General features: G+C 40.1%; 1 protein-coding gene across 2 annotated transcripts in view; it reads right to left on the reverse strand.

Moving 5' to 3' along the window:
- Positions 1-19,135, reverse strand: part of sez6a (seizure related 6 homolog a) — a 120,098-nt gene that overhangs the window by 38,571 nt on the left and 62,392 nt on the right. For both annotated transcript variants that reach the window (XM_074672691.1, XM_074672690.1), the window contains exons 2-3: positions 17,929-18,669; positions 17,399-17,520 (exon numbers count right to left, since the gene is read on the reverse strand). In XM_074672691.1, the coding sequence (XP_074528792.1) occupies positions 17,399-17,520; positions 17,929-18,669 (863 nt within the window). The remainder of the gene's footprint in view (positions 1-17,398; positions 17,521-17,928; positions 18,670-19,135) is intronic.

The raw sequence follows: 19,135 nt of genomic DNA on the forward strand, positions 1-19,135 counted from the left end.
AAAAGAAATTAAAATGCAGAAAAATTAAAGGATAGAATAACTTTACTGAATTGATTTGTGCATAAAATTAAATTCAATTATAAAACACTGCAGCATGCTGTTAAAGGGATGTGCTTGTTAGGTCGACTAAAATTGAAGCATCATCCTATATGGTGAGCACAACAATCAATCAAGGCAATACATAATATTTTACTTTTTTATTATTATTATTGCATGAACAAGATGCTGGTCATATGTTGTATCTAAGCTGTCATGCCACCACCTGCCACGAGTTGGGGCTCTAGCTCCTGTAAATAGCTACTGCCATGATGATAATAGTTCTCTACTATCTGGATGTAAACAAGCACAGGTGACAGAAATAATTTTGTGGTGCTGTGTGGTTTGGATGTTAGTTATTTCAAACTTGAAAATGTTAATAGTTTTACTGTGTCTGGTTTGACTGTTCTATAACCACTCCACCAGAATAACGCATCACCAGCACAAGCATGTTGACATGGACCTGGACGAGTGATAGCTCTGATAATGTGAACTACACCTGGTAAACCAGTCATACATTGTTTACCTTCTTGTTCTGTGATCCTGTAGCTGTATGTGCTCAATTTTGAGTATGGGTGTTTAAAGATGCGATGAGGAGGATCCGTTTTGAATGGACTGCCTCACCACTTTCTGCCCTTGAGTCTCACGCACACCGTTGTATAGATGTAACTTCTAACCAGGTGTGTGTTTGTTTTGAAACTAATCTTTTTTCAAGACAACATTTTACCGGTTACAACACCACGAGGTAAGGTATATATCAGTACAGTTAAGCAGGGCTGTTGACTGAAACATGGCAACAAGCAAACATGAGTTTGTACCGTACGTCAGTAGCCGGCTAAATATTGTGCTACTAGCAGCCAGCTGCTACTAAGTATCTGTAGGCTAACCTGACAACAAGCAAACTATCAGTTTGTCAGTAGTTTAGTAGCCGTTCATAGGTAGCGTTACTGACAGCCAGGTGTTGTGACACGTGTTGGTATTATGTAATGTCAGTGAATCCTGGTCATGTGCTGCCAGTGCTCATCTACCAAGCAGAGCTAAAGTAACCTCACTCTCCATTTTATTGATGGACTCTCAAGTTTGAAGGGACCACTGCAGAATAACTGCTGACCGTGGGTTGGAATGAACATTCTTCTGCTCATCTGTCCTTTTTCTGTCTGACAGTGAGGCTCCGGTGTCCAACATAACTACAAAATTAATCACAGAAATAGTTTTCTGCAGAGAAAAATGCAGATCTCTCTTCTAAACTTCATCAGCCAATGTGGTGTTGTCACACAGACTTGGACGTGCCGTAAATCAATCCAGTGTTGCTCGACCCAATCGGGAAGCTACAAAGAAGCTATGAAGTGGCATTTCAAGATAACCTTCATTGGCGCTAATGATGTCATTTTGAAGCGCGTATTACGATGGGGTTTATATCTAGACAGGAGTCTTTTTCAGGATCCCTTTCAAACTCCTCACACACCCCTTAACTCCCTTCATATCAGCTCGTTAGTTAGAATTTTGATGATTGTTTCAGCAACTTGGAAATTAATCCCTTTGGACATTCAAAGAGTGTTTTGCCCTTGCCTTGAAAGATAAATGCAACATCTAAACCAATTCAACCACATCCTTGTCAAACCCTCAGTGAGATTCATAACATGTTCTGAAAGCTAATGCTGTCACAGGGAGTGGGCTCAGGTTTCAGGTATGCCATGATGCAGAAAAAAAGAGTTGCCCTCCAAAGGCTGTTGTCCCTGAGGTAATATGTGTGCTGGAGTGTTAGTGCAACAGACTGGAAAAGCTGAGACAGTGGGCAGGGTGAGCACATTGGACAACAGCGGCAGGAAAATGAATTTGGTCAGGTTGACTAACTGTCACTCAGTCGAAGGAGAGTTGACAATGAGCGCAGAGAGGCTAATGGATGCTCTGAGACGGAGCTTAGAGGTGACTTCCTCCTGAATGATCCATGAGGTCAGACACTTTGATTGATTTGATTGTTATCGTGACTAGAGTTAGAGACAATACCTTTCTGTAGAGATATCAGACAAAGTGTAAACACAAAGAGCAAACAGAGTTTCAACAGAGGGTAGTCTTAAAATTTGTACATAACTTAAAACTACTTCCATATTTGAAATGAATATCTTTCCTCTCTGTTGCTTAAATAGTTTAGTTGTTGCAGGAGTTCAGGGTTGTGGGGTATGAGAAAGAATCCTTTCAAGATAATATTCTTCATATCAGTTGATATTGCTATTAACATGCTATAAATCAAATAACTATTTTGTCAAGCTTGAACCCATAAATTAGTTGTGTAGGTAATTTCAGGCTTGGTTTATTTTTTTTGTCAGAAGTTGAATGTGACAGATGTACTGAAGAACATTATACAACTACTTCAGATACATAAGATAGGTACATCTGTTTTAAATTAAACTACAAGTCTGACCAGGCAAAAGCTTTCAAGTCTTAAAAGAAGATATTAACACAACAATCTCCAAATAAATAAAAGCTTAATTCAAAACATTAATCTCAATGCTTTTAAGTTTTCTGGGAGAACATAAACAAATTGATATATAAACTCTCTTTTTAATGGGAAATAAATAAAAAGGTATTATGAAATAAATTATCAAAATCTGTCATTGGTATAGATTCTGTCCCTTTGTTTTTTTGTCGCAAGGTATGACCACATAATCAATGTCTCCCCCGATGTCATCATGTTTCTGAAATTGATTTTTGAAGCAAATTGGTTATCATGGTCATATTGGAGGTGGCAGGGGCTTGAATCAGTCATAGGGCACCTGTCAATGTAAGCTGAGCTGTGCCTTTGATTGGGCAAGCTTGGGATCTAATATCCTCCAAACTGCCTAGTAAAAAATCAGCGATTCAATATATATATATATATATATATATATATATATATATATATATATATATATATATATATATATATATATATATATATATATATATATATATTGCCCAGGCCTACAGGAGCCTTTAACACAGAGCCCCATGGTGAGTAATAAAGGGATGTTGTTTGATTTAAGAATCTCTGTTTCTCTGTTTCTGAAGGGCAACAGCAATGACAGAGCCTTAGGCACAGTTTTTTTCTGTAACTGCTTTTTTTTGTCTCTGAGTTAATATGGAGGGCTTGGATGTTTTGCAAATCAGGTTATTTCATATACACACTCATCTTATAGCTTCACAACTCACAACAAAGCACAAAGACTGAAATGGAGAGACTGTGCAAATGTAGCTCTACGTTTCAGCAGGTTTTAGTTTGATAGTTTTTGAATTTCTCAACAGCCGCAGAGACAGAAGATCTGATTTCATCCAGCACAGCTTGTATAATGTTGCCTTCAGTTTTCAGAGAGCAAGATGTTTTACATAAACATCTTTCAATGTTGGGAGTTATGTTTTTTAAAGTTGGGTCTGATGTATTCAGGATTCATATGAAACTGCAGTGTCCTCCATTGCTTAACTTCACTCTCAAAGAATTTCTTGTGATGTTTTTCAGTTTCTTCCTCAACAATTCTGCCCCATGTAAGAGGCTGTTGCCCTCAAGCTGGTGGTCTGGGTTCAAATCCAACTTGCAGCCTTTTTCCTTTTTTCACTCCCCACTCTTTCCCCGCTTCCTGCTCTGTCCAATTTCCTGTGCACTCTGGGAAAAAAACTAAGAGAGAAATCAGTTGTGGTGACATGTTTAACTTCAGTATTTTACACAGCCCACTGTCTTTGTTCTTTCAAAGAGCTTCTCTCACAGCTCACGGTGATGCTCTCTCCTCTGTAATACCTCTGCCAGCCAGCAGCAGGACAACTTGTTAATGCCTCTGAGACATTAAGAGGTCTAGCCCTGCTAATGCTGTATTTACAAAGACCCAATGTTGAGACAAGATAAGGGGCCTTATCTTATCTTAACCTACCATGAGTACAGCACTCTGCAAAATTTAGCAAGTTTCAGTGTTAAGAAAATACTCTAGTTTACAGGCAGAAACCTTGAGCAGAACCAGACTCATGTTAAACATTAAGCGCTCCCATCTGACAACAAGTCAGTAACAAGAGGAAGTCTTTCCTATCATTACAACATTTACTCTTAAATCTGAAGCAAAGGGTGAAAACAATCCGAGTCTTAACTTAGAAATGGTTATTTAGTTTTCATTATGCCTTCATGACATTCTATGCATATACTTAAACCACACTGGTGGTTTTTGAAAGTATGGTTATCGTTACAAATAAGTGTTTCAGCGTACAGAACTTAATGGTGTTAAATCCATCCATTGTAAGATACCCACTCTGACATTGCAGCAACTTATAATATTATTACGACGAGGTCAAACAGATGGTGGGTCTGTGACCACTCTGTTTACATACACCAGGGAGGCTCATGAAGGACAGGTGAGCAGATAGCGGACAGTGAACACTTGGACTGATAGATAGTTTGGCCCCAGAGGGCCCTATCATCTGTCATCCACCCAGGGACCTGTCAGTGCAGCCAGCAACAGCTGTCCTGCCTCAATTATGAATCATTGGCCATGTCAGGAGACATCACACTACCTTATCTTCTCCAGTGCTGCAGCCAAATGCCCACAGGGAATTCTCACTGTCTCTCTCTATCTTTCACACACATACACTAAATGTGTGTGTGTGTGTGTGTGTGTGTGTGTGTGTGTGTGTGTGTGTGTGTGTGTGTGTGTGTGTGTGTGTGTGTGTGTGTGTGTGTGTGTGTGTGTGTGTGTGTGTGTGTGTGTGTGTGTGTGTGTACATGCATAGGCCTCTGGGCTGTAATGAGAGCATGCTATTGTAGCCAGTAGTTGGAATCTGTGCCTCAACACACACATTTGCTGGGCTGGGGATTTGGCTGACTGAGCACATTTCTGCACCAACCACAACATTATCAGAGGATGCCATCCAAACATTGTGCTGTTCCATTCACAGAATCATGTTTTGCAAAGACAAAATATGTGCATTTTTTTTCTTGATCCAGTTTATTGCCTCGGTACTTTGTTTTCCAGAAATATTTGAAATATCTGACATCTCTTGTGGGTTTATGCTCTCTGATGTCATTCTTTCCCTTTCCCCCCCAAAAAAAACTTTGTTGAAAAGAGAATATTTCCTGAGTCCAATCAAAATGACGGGACTTGAGGAGAGAGGGTCATCTCTCTCCTCCAGCCACTCTTTTCAATCAAACCTCTATAATGAACAGACCATCCTCCAAGGCCACAGTGCAATCGACAGGCCTGGAACTGCTCACAGAATACAAAGGATGGGTGAAAATCTCTTAAATGAAGGTTTCCAAGGGTAACAATATTTGCAGGATTGAATGCCTTGATCTTGTAGTGTTTGCCGTGACCTTTGCAGAACAGAGAGCTTGCAGTGAGATGCAGCGTTAAACAATGAGAGTGAAGAGTAAGCAAAGGTTGTGATCCTTATTTTCACATCCAAACAGAGAGCAGCTATGCATGGGTATAAATAATCTACACAGTCATTTCAGGTACCCAATAGTTAGTCTAGCATCAGAGAAAAATTAAATGTGTGAGAAAACAATTTCTACTATGCTGTCTGCCATAAATGTGCAATTTGGGCTGAATGATCATCCCTGGTGCTTTGAAATAAACAGCCTGATAGACAAATGAGACATTTAACGCACAGTGTGTGATCCTTATTCACTCATTTATTAATTTATCTGTAAGCACACAGAATGAGTTAACTGTCCACAGAGGCAGACTCTCACTGATAATTTACTATTGGAAACATCTGGTGGTGCTCTGAGATGAACATTTACACTGACTCACAGGAGCCATTGCTGATGCAGAAATGAGCAGTATGTAATCAAAATGATCCCACTATACATGGAAATTAAATGACCCTGCTGCTGGGGGCAATAAATCACCAGCCATTGGACTCGCCAGCTGCAGTGTCATCATTACTATGATAAAACCTGCTGGCTTACATGTGCAGTCGAGCAGATTGGTAGTGGACCTACCTCATGGCCCCGTATCGGAGGCTCACATTTAAATAATCTTAGTATAACACATCCAGTTGGTGCTTTTGTGTATCTCCTGATATAGTCATACAAAAAGGATTCCTCCTCTCCTCATTATTATAAAACGTTATCTTAATTGAACATTCACCTCTGTATAAACAACCAAGTCTATTTCTTGTTTGCCCCGCTGTCTAAAACAATGGACCCCTACCAATGAGCAAGCTGAGCGTTAATGAGAATGTGCCGAGCCAGCAGCTGAAAACAAAACTTTCACACTTGATGTCACTTCTGTCACATTTGAAACAGCTTAATTTTGCTCCTGAGCTCAAGGAAGCCTCTACTATGTTGACCACCTTCATTGCATCTATTTTAATGCTTTTCCACCAGGAGAATCCATAGATTAAGACAATGTTTTTAGGTTGTTTATCATGTTTTACTGTAAAATTTTATGAAAAATAAAAAAAAATCTGGAAGTTAGAAACATCCTCAAACTCAACTAAAAACCTGATAAAGATGTAGGACAAGGTCACCAAAATTATCAGCTGAATGACATATCTCAGGCCTCATTGTTCATCCCATTCTCATGAACAAATCATCTCAGGTAGAAAGGGAGATACAGTGATTTTAAAATTGACTTAAGTGACTTCGAATGTGGCATGGTTGTTGGTGCCAGATGGGCTGGCCTGAGTATTTCAGAAACTGCTGATCTACTGGGATTTTTATGCACAACCAGCTCTAGGGTTTACAGAGAATGGTCTGAAAAAGAGAAAATATCCAGTGAGCAGCAGTTCTGTGGGTGAAAAATGCCTAATTGATGCAAGAGGTCAAAGGAGAATGGCAAGACTGGTTCAGGCCCGTAGAAAGGCAACAGTAACTCAAATAACCAGGTGTTACAACCGAGGTATGCAGAACAGCATCTGAATGCACATCCAACCTTGAGGCATGGTAGGGTCAGAATTTGGCATCAACAACATGAAAGCATGGATCCGTCCTGCATTGTATCAATGGTTCAAGCTGCTGCTAGCAGTGTTTTGGTGTGGGGGATATTTTCTTGGCTCACTTTGGGCCCCTTAGTACCAATTGAGCATCATTTAAGCTAGGGATGTCCTGATCATGCTTTTTTTCTCCTGATCTGATTCTAATTTTTTGATTTTGAGTATCTGCCAATCCCGATCCTATCTTTCAGCAATGCATTGAGAAAAAAGGGGAAAAAAAACCTCCTACAAGTTGTCCTTTGAGTTTTTTTTATTTTATTTAAATGGAGGTATCACTCTATCCAACATGGATATAGCTTTTTTTATCCACTTAGTGCTGCATTGGATCAACAAAATAAAAATAAAGCTTCTCAGTGGTGCACCACAAGATTACCTTGTAAACAAGAACTAATTTGATGCAGAATAGTGCAATAATTGCCTCGGTTGTTGCTTTGTACTCGCCGTGTTGTTGTTTATAGTAATTTCCTCAGATGGCGAAATAAATTGTTAGTGTTGTATGAAGCTCTGTAACTTCCGCCTTGCATACATTGCATCCGGCTGTTGAACTGGCTTGACTTTTAAGCGTCAAGCGTAAACTTCCAAACTTTAGACATTTTCTCTGAGTCAACACACTGCTGCTGGTCGTAGCCTCATAGCGTTAGCCTCTACGAGCTCACAGGGGTTCCAGGAGCGACACGTTATGAGCTTGTAGGTCTGCTTTTTTCTGCGCATGTCACTGCTGCATATAGCAGTCTTGCCTCACACCGCTGTGTGACAATAAGGCTGAAATTTTGTTGTTTGCAATTTTGTTGTACTTGTTGTAATGACAAATAGAGTTCTATTCTAAAATGAATGATGATGTGCTATTATACACATTTTAACTAAAAACAAGAACTAAGGCCCCAGGCTTTTCTGATTCCTCCTCACCCAATCTCCGATCATTAAAAAATGAAGTGATCAGCCCCGATCACGTGATCCAATCAGGACTTTAAACAGCACAGCCTACCTGAGTATTATTGCTTCCCTTTGTGACCACAGTGTACCTTTCTTCTGATGGCTACTTCCAGCAGAAAAACGCCATGTCATAAAGCTGGAATCATCTCAGACTGGTTTCTTGAACATGACAATGAGTTCACTGTACTCAAATGGCCTCCACAGTCCCCAGATCTCAATCCAATAGAGCACCTTCGGGATGTGGTGGAACGGGAGATTCTCATCATGGATGTGCAGCCGACAAATCTGCAGCAACTGCGTGATGCCATCATGTCAATATGGACCAAACTGTTTCAGATATTGTAGCTGCAACTTAATTGGTTGGCTGAGATATTTTATGGAAGGTGATCATTTTAGTTTTAGTTTTCTTACGTGAGCTACAGTGCAGTAAACTTTCACACTTTTGAATTGAAAATCTCAAGAAATTATTTATTTTTTCTTCTAAGATGAAATCTTTCCTATTCTGGTAAACCACTTTGAATCTCTGTCAGTGGTGTGTTTCCAGCATTGGCATCGTCATTTCTCTGCTGCAGTGTGCATTTTTGCATAAATCTAAATCCATGCATTGTTGATTACGCTTCACATTTTCTAGAGAGCATCTTTTCCCTCCCATCCTCATCACTGACGCTGAAAGAGTTGGAGAGAACAGAGCGTTGTGTCAGACAGAGTCTTCTCCCTTTATGACAGCTCACTGGGTGGAGGAGCAATTAGTGTCACCTGAAAGCATTTCTCTCGAGAAGGCTGGGCCCCATGAAAACACATCTCAGCAAAGCCTTGACACCCTAAAAAGCTCATCAAGATCACACTGGCCTTCTTTATGTCCTGCCTTATTCCCCCAAGGCACAACATGATGAAGGCTTCCCTCTACCTCATCTAAAGTTGATTAAAAGCAGAGAGCCTGTCCTGGCCTCCATTACTCTATGGCGCTCAGATGTTGGGCGACACCTCTGCAATGTGTTTTGTCACCTCTGATGCCAGAGAATGGCCAAACTTGTGTATCATTTTGTTGAAACACAGTTTTTTTTTAAATGTCAAAAGAGGGGAGGAAGGATTACAGCTGTCATTTTGCTTTAAGGAGTGGCCGTTCGGGTGAGAGGAGGGTGGAGAAAAAGTGGAAATCTCCCATCACTTTCTGAAGGCCTTTCGTCTGATGAGAGCGCTGGAGGTCAGCGAACAGCAACAAAACAAATTAACACCCCCCCCTTACACACACACACATACACACACACACACACACACACACACACACACACACACACACACACACACACACACACACACACACACAAACACACACACACACACACACACACTCACACACACACACACACACACACACACACACACACACACACACACACACATACACACATAGCGTGGGTCAATGCCAAGTGCATTGTGCTCCTTTTTGTAGAAATACTGGAATTAAAATGGGAGCGCAAAGGATCAATACAGCAATTGAGCCAGCACTGAGCTGAGTCTGTGTCAGGAATTGGTGCTGCTTATTAACATGACTATTGATTGGAGTCAGAGTAGCGTGCTTGCTAGGGCAGCATCAAATACCGATTGTTAACCCCACGAGTCAGGGTTAGCTATAAACACTTGGCATGCTCTGTAACATCTCAATCCTTAAAGGAGCATTTCAGTACTTTATCCTATCCTCAGGTGGAACTTATTAGTGCGTGTAGCCTTGAGCTCATTAGATGTGTGGTTCTTCACTTGTATTTGGCTTTGTTTGACATAGTTTTAATCAATACTCGCTCTTGGCTCATTTGAGGATGAAGTACTTGGAAGCTGTAATTTTGCCCTCCGAGACTGGAGGCTTTTGTTTGATATTTATAAGCTTTAATTAACGAAACAAACAGAGGAGGTTTTGTGTTCTACTGCACTTGATGGACACTTTATTTTAAAACTTCTCCTAATCACTATGGTTTGACTTTTGAGGACCACGTTTAATTAAAATCTTGATTACATATTTTAATACTTAACTTTAAAATCCAGCATAAGAGATCAAAACAACATCAGAAAAATTCATCAGTGATAGTTTGAAGTAGAAGAGCAGAAAAAAGGCTGCGGTAATTATTTCCTATCTTATGTTCTTGGTCCACCAGAAGAAGCTGATTGAGATGGGAAAGTGTGCTTAACAAACAGGGGAACTGATAAATGAAAGGAAAGTGGGAATAGGGAAAAAAGGTAAAAGAATTGGGAGTGGAGAAAAAATGAGAGATACAGTATTGACCTGAAAATCCTGCCTTCCCGTCTCATTGAATGATTCTGCTTTAAACCTGTCAGAAAGTGGAAACACTCCTCCAATCAGCCTTTGTGGCAGTTGGAGAAAGTGGCTGCGTCTGGGGCTCCTAACCCTCTGAAATGCATCAACCTCTCTCAGTCATTTCCCACACAGTACTGTCTCTTTAGCAAGACTGCAAAGATGTGGCCACCATGAAACAGAGTCAGGACAACCTGTGCTGAGCCTCAGATGGTAACTCCTTGAGACGCAGGCAGGTAGATCAGCCAGCAGAGGAGACAGGGACATCAGAGTGGGACAGATGGTCTGGAAGGAGCTGATAGCTAGCTAGCCCACTGGATTTACTTGATCAAATAATAATAATAAAAAAATAAAGCTCCAAAAAAGATTTTAAGCACTTTAATGCAACAGCCCACTTCTGGAAAACCTCCATCTGTCCTTTGCTAAAAAAAGATTAAAGTAAAAGTGACTGTGGAGGAGAGGAGGAGATGATTAGGGTGGAAATAAGATGTGCTTAAGATATGGCAAATAACCTGGCAAAGTTAAAATGTATGCAGGTGGTTCTGTGACCCCATTATCTGGTCAGAATAAAGTCAACATCTGCTGTTTTGGCTTTGTTTTCCAAATGATGGATGGCAATTCACATTTGGTGTCAGAGGGTAACAGGAAAGGGTAAACTTAACATTTTGAAAAAACATCTTTAAAAAATGTCTATTGTAACATGCTCAGCTTTCAAAGCAGGATTGTTTTGATGTATTACGTGATAAACTTGCCTTTATAGGTCTGTAAAATAGATTCCTTCACTGTGTTTGTTCATTTTATTCTTCTGTGGGCATTAATCTGACTGAAATTTTTACCTACAAGTACTCTCTTTCAGCGCATGGTGCATCCCCCTCTGATGGGTCTCAGTTTTACTGTAAATAGCTCACACAGAGCAGCACAAGCTCACTACAGCTTTTTGATTCTCAAATTGCAGTTAACTATCCTCAGATAACAGCAAAATGATCACGAGTTGATCCTCATTCCTGATACATACATCCAGGGAAATCTAGACACTGATTTGCTTCTACCAAACAGTGTCTTACAATGAACTCTGACTGACCTAAATTGTGCATCACCTGCTGCAAATTTAATTGCGTCAATGACTTTCTATTCACTTCATTTCTCACAATATTTCCATTTGCCTTTTGTCTATACACAGCATAGAGTTAGATTATTGCCATGCCTACATGGGTTTCACAATGGTCATTTGAGGATCACACCGAGTTCAAACTCATCCTTGGCTTCATACATGACATCATTTGCCTCAGAAAAAGCTTTAAAGGGATGTTTCATTTTTTGAGGTGGGGTCAAAGGAGTGACATGTCATATGTAATTGCACCAGCCACAATGGATGCTGTACAGCTTGGCCCCTTTAATGAACCGCCTCTGTCTGCCCCATAATGAAGCTCATTTTGGGAGACTTTAGCCCAAGCACTCATCTTGGTTTAAGTGTACGCTGTACTTCACCATCAGACAGCCTGTTTGTTTCCCACTTCATCATACACCAAAAATGAGCTCTATCCCTTTGACTAAATGGTATGGACAAACAGATAACTCAGAGACAAAGACATTAGTAACCAAAGTGAGTGTAACTACAAATACTCAAATTAATATCTACACACCAACAAGATTAATATTTGTTTTATACAGAACTTAAATGCATTGAAAAAGCATGAACTGAAAGCTGGTACTCACAGCAACCCTAAACTGATAGGAAATCTAGAAAGAGATATGTGTTTTCTGAATCTACTGATAGTTTGTTGTCTTGCTGGTTAAACCAACCTCTCATAATAAATATTTCTGTATCGTCTAAAATGCAAGTGCAAAACATTTTAAAATACAGCTTTTATTAAACCATTAGTTTACCTTCTAAGCTTAAAGTTGTGTTACAGCAGCCTCCTCATATTTGTGCAATCATTGTGCAGATGAATTGTAATGTGTCCAGAATCACCAGATGGGCCGATGCATTATATGCTGTTAGCTGTGGCGGAGGGGTTGAACAGTCAGGCTGAGGCCAGTAAATTCTCCTGATACATTTTTCATCCTCCCTCCTCTGCAAGCTGCCAGACAGCTGAGAGGAGTATTGACTAAACACAGAAAAGGTCTGATCCTGCTTATTTATTCCCCACCAATCTCTGGGATAGTTTTGAATTCTGGTGGAAAAAAATCAGAGGGGTTTCAGAGTGCTGGAAATGACAGCTACTGTGCTTTTATATATTATGTTTTACTGAACCAAAGGTACATTACAACAACATAAATATTTATTATGCTGTCACAGCATCTGTCCTTCAGCGTTTTTCTTTCACCTAATTTCCTTCCTTTGCCCTTGCAAACTGCTAGTCTGTCTGCTATAATGATCACACCCGTCCATAACGGAGGCTGCCTGCCAAAACAAGAACATGCACTTCAACCATAATGTCCCTCCTACTGCTCCCCTTGCTCTGAAGTGTGAAGCAAAAGCATTTTCACCCTGTTAATACCCAGCTTAGGCACTGGTATCAAAACCCAGCGGTTGATACTGAGGCATAAATGTCTGTCCCCCCAAATATCCAATGGAAATCTCTAAATCTGTCTCCAAAAGAGTTGGGAAACATTTTAAATTTTTGTTGAAAATAATTGAAAGCTATTTGCAAAACCATTATGTGAAACGGAAAAAGTGCTATGACAACCCATACCTGCATTATGTTATATAATATGTATACCTAATTTAAACTTGTTTCCATCGGCTGTTTTTTGAAAAAAAAAAAAAAAAAAAAAAAAAAAAAAGCAAGTTGGGACAGGGATATAAAAAGTGATTAAGTTATATATATATATATATATATATATATATATATATATATATATATATATATATATATATATATATATATATATATATATATATATATATATATATATATATATATATGTATTTAAAAAAAATGCCAGGAAGAACAGCACCCTAGTGAGGTATTTTTTGGGACACATAAGCAATGTTGTGAATAACAGTATTCAAAATAATGGCATTACTTTTTCCAGTAATAGGTAATTTAATTAAGTACTATTTTAAATGTTATGCTGATGCTTAAAGTAAACTTTCAGCAAAAAAAATCTCAGCTATCTCTGTGTAACCTGCAGCCAGAGAGGATCTCCTGCACCGCCAGTGTCTTTGGAACAAACCAACTTGAGGAAGAGGGTTAGGTTGCTTTTTGTGGTTTAAATGTAAAACACAAGTAGCCGGCTCCTTTTGACTTAAAAAAAAAAAATATTTGTGATGTCAGACTCATACTTGAGAAATAGGGGGTAATCGGGATAAATTACAAGTCGGGAGTGGAGCAGGAGAATTCCTCCTAAATCGGGAGTATTGGAAGGTCTATCCGACCTTGCTTGCTCAGCCAAACACAGGACAGGAGCTGTAAATGTAATATGCCCAAGTCCAAAGTGGTTGATTAACTGATATTTAAATCAAACACTGTATTTTGAATATTTTGTAGTGTCCCAACCTTTTGTGAGGTGTCCTTTTGCATATAATCCATAAACTGTGTGTATCCACATCAGAAAACAACAAAAGAAGGTCTTTGCTCTCTCCAATTTGCTGAGTGGCAGGACAAATAACCTCATTAGTGAATAAAAAAGTAATCAAAGTGCCAGAATAACTGTTAATATGATCTCGTTTTTCTCATTACACACTATGCTTGCCTTCACAGATTCATATCCTGGTAAGAAGCAGATGTAATATAATGGTAAAATTTAGGACACACATAACAGCAGGACATATTTTGGATTAATTCCTATTCAATTGAATTAATTGCTGCATTTGACAAGTGAATTTACTTGAAATTACTGCATTTTCTTTGGAGGGAATTGCAGTCAATGTCATGTGTATCCAAAAATGACAAAAGATGTTCCTCTTGTTTAACAATGTACCTTTAGGATAATTTCATTTGCAGCAGTCCCGTGTACCATGGAACAAACCTGGAGTGGATTGACAGGAGCAGAATAAAGTGTTCTGGTTTGTACTATATCACACAAAAAATCCTGCAGGGGGTCCTTTCTGCACTCTAACCTTATTTTCTTTCCACGTTTTCTGTCACTCTCCACTGGAAAGCAAAGGCAAAATGGCCAATAGAAGGTAATAAAGGTGACTGACCAAGACATCCGAGAGTGTGCGGATATAAGACAAAAACATTAGTAAGAGGATGCCTTCAGCAACGAGAAGCGTAGCAGCTCATTGAATCACCGTTAGCACCGGGTCTATAACTGAAGCTCCTTTGAGACAACTTTCAGAGTCTAAGTGTACTTGCTAGGGACTCCAATTCAAAGTGCTCTGTGTGACTGATCTTTAAAAGTGTTAACGATCAATTACCTGTTAATAGAATACTGCCTACCCACCCAAAACAATAAACAAACAAACAAACAAACAAACAAACAAACAAACAAACAAAAAAGCATTATTCCCATAAATCTCATTTTCCACAGCAACATGATGCATAACTGGCAGCACCACAAACTTAAAGTAAACATAGAGGCTCAAAAGTTGCTTGACATGCTGAATATCAACATGCCAAGCAAAAACATCCCTGCGGGCATATAGTCCTAGAGGGTGAGGCTTGAATTACTAAATGTGCTGCAGCAAGCAACCTGAATAGAAAAATATTTCAGACTCAGTGTCCACTTTTCCACATACTTGTCCCCTATTGACAAAAATAAGCATGTCCTCACAGTCAGGTGTCAGCTGTAGGAGTAACTGGGTAGCAATCAGTCTGGCAGCAGAAAAGCCTCCCCCAGAAGTTGTTGCTGGTATGAAGAAATACTGACGAGCCAACTTTGGCTGGTCTGGAAAATTTCTCCACAGTATCTCTTCAATGAGAAGTTCCTACTATGTGGTGACTTTTGTGTATAAAGTTTGTTTGTGGTGAAATATGCGTGAAAGTTTGAAGAGGCTGTGAAGACACTGAGAGTGATCTTTAAAAAAGTCTCCCTTCTAGATATATGCCTGATCATAATCCACACTTTAAAATGAAATTATCAGCGCTAATATTGCAGTTTACAGGTTGTTTTAAATTGCTGCTTTTAAGCTTCCAGGTCAGGCTGACCAGGACTGGATTGATTTATGGCACATCTAGGTCTCTATGACAACACTACACCAGCTAATGAAGTTGAGTAGAGAGAAGAGATAGATCTGTGTTTTCCTCTGCTGAAAACAATGTCTGTGATTAATTTTGGACAGGACAGAAGAGCAGAAGAAATTTAAATGGGAGAGTGATACAGCCTGAGCTAGAGGCTAATGCTAACATAGGAGCTAAGGTGTTTGTGATAATGTTCATTCCAACCTACAGTCAGCAGTTTTTCTGCAGTGGTCTGTTCAAACTTGAGAGTCTATCAATAAAATGAAGCCTGAGGTTATATTAGCTCTGCTTGGTGGATAACTGGCAGGACATATCCAACCAGGATTTACTTACATTACATATTACAGGCAGGTCTTAGGGTACCAGGCTGCCAGATGAATTTGTTTTGATCTAATCTCCATTTACTTCCATTAAAATATACTTTTACTTCTGATGACTGAATATGGCAGCATGTTGTTCACCCCTTCCTGATAGAAAACCAAAATTATTTAAGTATATATTGTGTGTACATGTTCCTAACAATTATTGGTCAATACTTGGTTATTTCTTACACCCCTGATGGATACATGTGTTGTGTAAGTCTTTTCAAATAGGTAAATCCAGGTAAAAGTTTTTTCCTTCTTTTCTTGCTTACTTTAGGGATTCAATTCAGGTGAATGAGGACAACAGTCACATGGTGAAGCTTTAAAAATATCCTGGCTGTGCAACACTGTCTATACACTGCTTCTCTATGAGTCTGCTGCCTGATTGCCTTTATTCCTCAAAAAAAAAAAAAAAAAAAACTTGGGACCTTAAAAGCCTTCAGAGCTTCACACCCTGGAGCTTCACACTTCGCTAATGAAAAAGCATGACGTGGAGTTGACTTTTTTATCTCCCTGTATCATTTCAGTTTATGCCTTGCCAGTAACAGAGGCAATGGCCTCCTATATCCTCAGCTGTCCTAGTTTGCCATATGATCGCTTCTCTTAAGCTGTAGGAGGGAAAATACCATGGGCCCATCTGGTTGTATATTGGTGCTGAAACACATGGTTACCTCCTGTTTCCCTATGAGACCTGGTATAAATATGAAAATAAGATATCTGTGTGTTTTCTCTCAGTCTTGCACTTTTCATTTTCTTTCCAAAGAAAGTTCTGCTACAACTGCTGAAGAAGCAGACGGAGTTAAGAGCTGATACATCAAATGTGGAGGAAAGCATGTGTGTGCATCTGTGTATGCATGCAGGTATGTGTGCCTGTGCTTATAAGTGGTTTGAGATTTACTTTAGTTGCCCAGAGGAAGCTCTTGGGGGAAAGAAAAAAAATACTCTCAAGCATATACTCTGTCAAGACTTATCTTAGCCCTCCAGAGGCAGCAAGACAAAGCTCACACATTTTAAAGTCTCCAGTGGTAAATGAGGTGTTTGAGGAATTGCAAATGCCAGGGACACACACTCAGTGACAGTTAATTTTTATAACCTTTAGTAAAGAGACTTACGAAGCAAACGTTCAACCTGAGACAGACCCTTCACTTGAGCCCCCGTCCACCCACTCCCCCCAGCAATTTGCTGCCTGTCTATCTTCATCAGCCCACACAGAAACAACAGATACTCTGAGAGCTTTGTTTAACAACCAGACAGTTCTGCAAGTTAATGTTTTGTTCTAGGAGACAGGTCAGGTTGAATTTCTTTTTCAACTTCCTCCAAACTTCTTCAGATTTAGCCCTGGTCAAAAACCATAACTCCATGATACTGGGTACTGTTGACATAGTTGCAGTTCATGGGGGTGCTATCAGGGCAAATATGAGACAAACTAAGATCAATGCTTTTAAATTAGCTACGGCTGATGGCCGGGGAAATGTTTACTGGTACAACTGAGCACCACCAAAGTATGTCTCTAGTTTTTGTCTCAGAATTAATACAGGCTCTGTCTGCTGGATGGCTCTGTTAATACAAATAAATGTTAGTGTGACAGAAAGTGCTTTTACTCTGTTTAAAGTTAAATATGATAATAGGAACATGATGAGTGACAGCATCATAATGAGTGAGACTTTAGCACTGACCTGAACCTCGATGCCATATCCCAGGTAGACAGTAACCAAGTAGTTACACTCCACTCCAGAGTCAAGCTGCTGCTGGATTTCGATGTTACCCTCGGGGTCAGTGAAATTCAGACTGCATGGCTCTGTGGGAGACAGTGAAAAAGACAAGTGATTCCCTTTTTCCCAGACCACTGATCTCTCTGACAGCCCACCTGTGTCTTCATGCCCCCTGTAACCCTCTAACGACTTCTGCAGATTTCCTCTCAGACACCCCGCTCATCTGGGCCTTTAGCCCTTTGTGGCTCTTGGAAAGGACAGGCAGGACACATCAGGGAAAAATCAGATTGTTTTTGACACATGAGCAACTCTGTTATCCCTGGTGAAGAGATGAAGGGTGGTGTGCTGCATGCAAAATGAACAGCAGATTGACTGATGACTTAATGCTGTGTTTTCCTTTCTACGAGCATGGATATAGTACCCTTAACTTTGAATTTTCATTAGGTATTAAAAGTTTTCCATTACAGAATCAGGTAAACATGAGCATTCCTTACCTGTTTGTATGGTGGTAATGGTGGTAGTAGTGATGATGGTTGTGGATGTCCTGGTGGTTAATTCTTCTTTGGATCCTGGCATCTTGTGAGACAGTAGGTGATCAGCGCTGGTTTTATCTTTCAGTGCTGTTTCCCTGTACTCCACTTTCTCCATGCTCACAGAAGAAGGAGCAAGAGTTGGCTCCACAGGAATCGCACTCAAACTTTCAGACCTCCCTCTCTGTGACAACAAAGAAGCTGCTTGGTTGTTGTCATTACCTGAGCCTCTGCTGTGTAGTGTCACTTGAGTGGTAAGAGAGTCTGTTGTTGGCACTACCTTTGCTTCACCACTGGACTTCTCCACAGAGGACTTCTTGTAAGGCAGAGACATGGGCCTAGGCGTTGTGGGGGAAAATGTGGTCAGTGGGGATGTGGCAGCTGCAGTGGCAGTCGAGGCAACGTCTGAGAAGGCCGGAGCTTCCTCATGGGGCACCAGCTGAGTCACTCCTGCAGGTGCAGAGCCTGGCATGGTGGAGTATGCCGCCACGGAGCCATCCCTCCTAAAAAAGTGCTGGTCGCCCTGGAAGTCCCTTGTAAGTAGGTGCTCGTGAAGCAGTAGTCCCTTGAGGACAGGCTGATGATTTGGGACATTCATCGGCGAGGCAGTTGTGACAACTTGGATTTCGCTCTCTGTGTCTATTGTTGGAGCCTCCCTGTCTGGGTCAAGCGTCCTTCTACTGATGCCGTTAATTTCCCTTGGCCCTAAAAAAGAAAGAAAATATGGTTGTGTTAAGCAGAATATTACAGACCAGTAAGCTACTTACAGTACTGTAGAGCAGTACATCTTTCTAACAGTTTCATTATAGAATCATCAAGACTGCCAGCCTTTAATCTACTGAAATTATGCCTAATGAGGTGAGAGGCTGTCCTCTCGTATAATTCTTCCACACATATTCTGTTGCTATTTAAATCAGTTCATTATGCATATGGATGCGTGTGTGAGTGTGAATGTGTCTGTGTGTGAGGCTTTGTGTTTTAGGGGGAGGGGGTATGGTGGTTTAATCCCTCATATTATCCATTTTAAAGCTTTCATAACAGTAAAACAGTCTAATAGGTCAACATGGAGTATGTAGGTCGCTACAAACAACACACAGTATGCATGATGTGATAGCTTAGTACCCTTTTTAACACAGTTCATTTTTTAACCTTTGCATCAGTGTTAAATCCA

Source organism: Halichoeres trimaculatus, unplaced genomic scaffold (genome assembly GCF_033239565.1).
Source record: "Halichoeres trimaculatus isolate MK-OKI-2021-1 unplaced genomic scaffold, fHalTri1.1 fHalTri1_scaffold_6, whole genome shotgun sequence".
NCBI classification, from domain to species: Eukaryota; Metazoa; Chordata; class Actinopteri; order Labriformes; family Labridae; genus Halichoeres; species Halichoeres trimaculatus.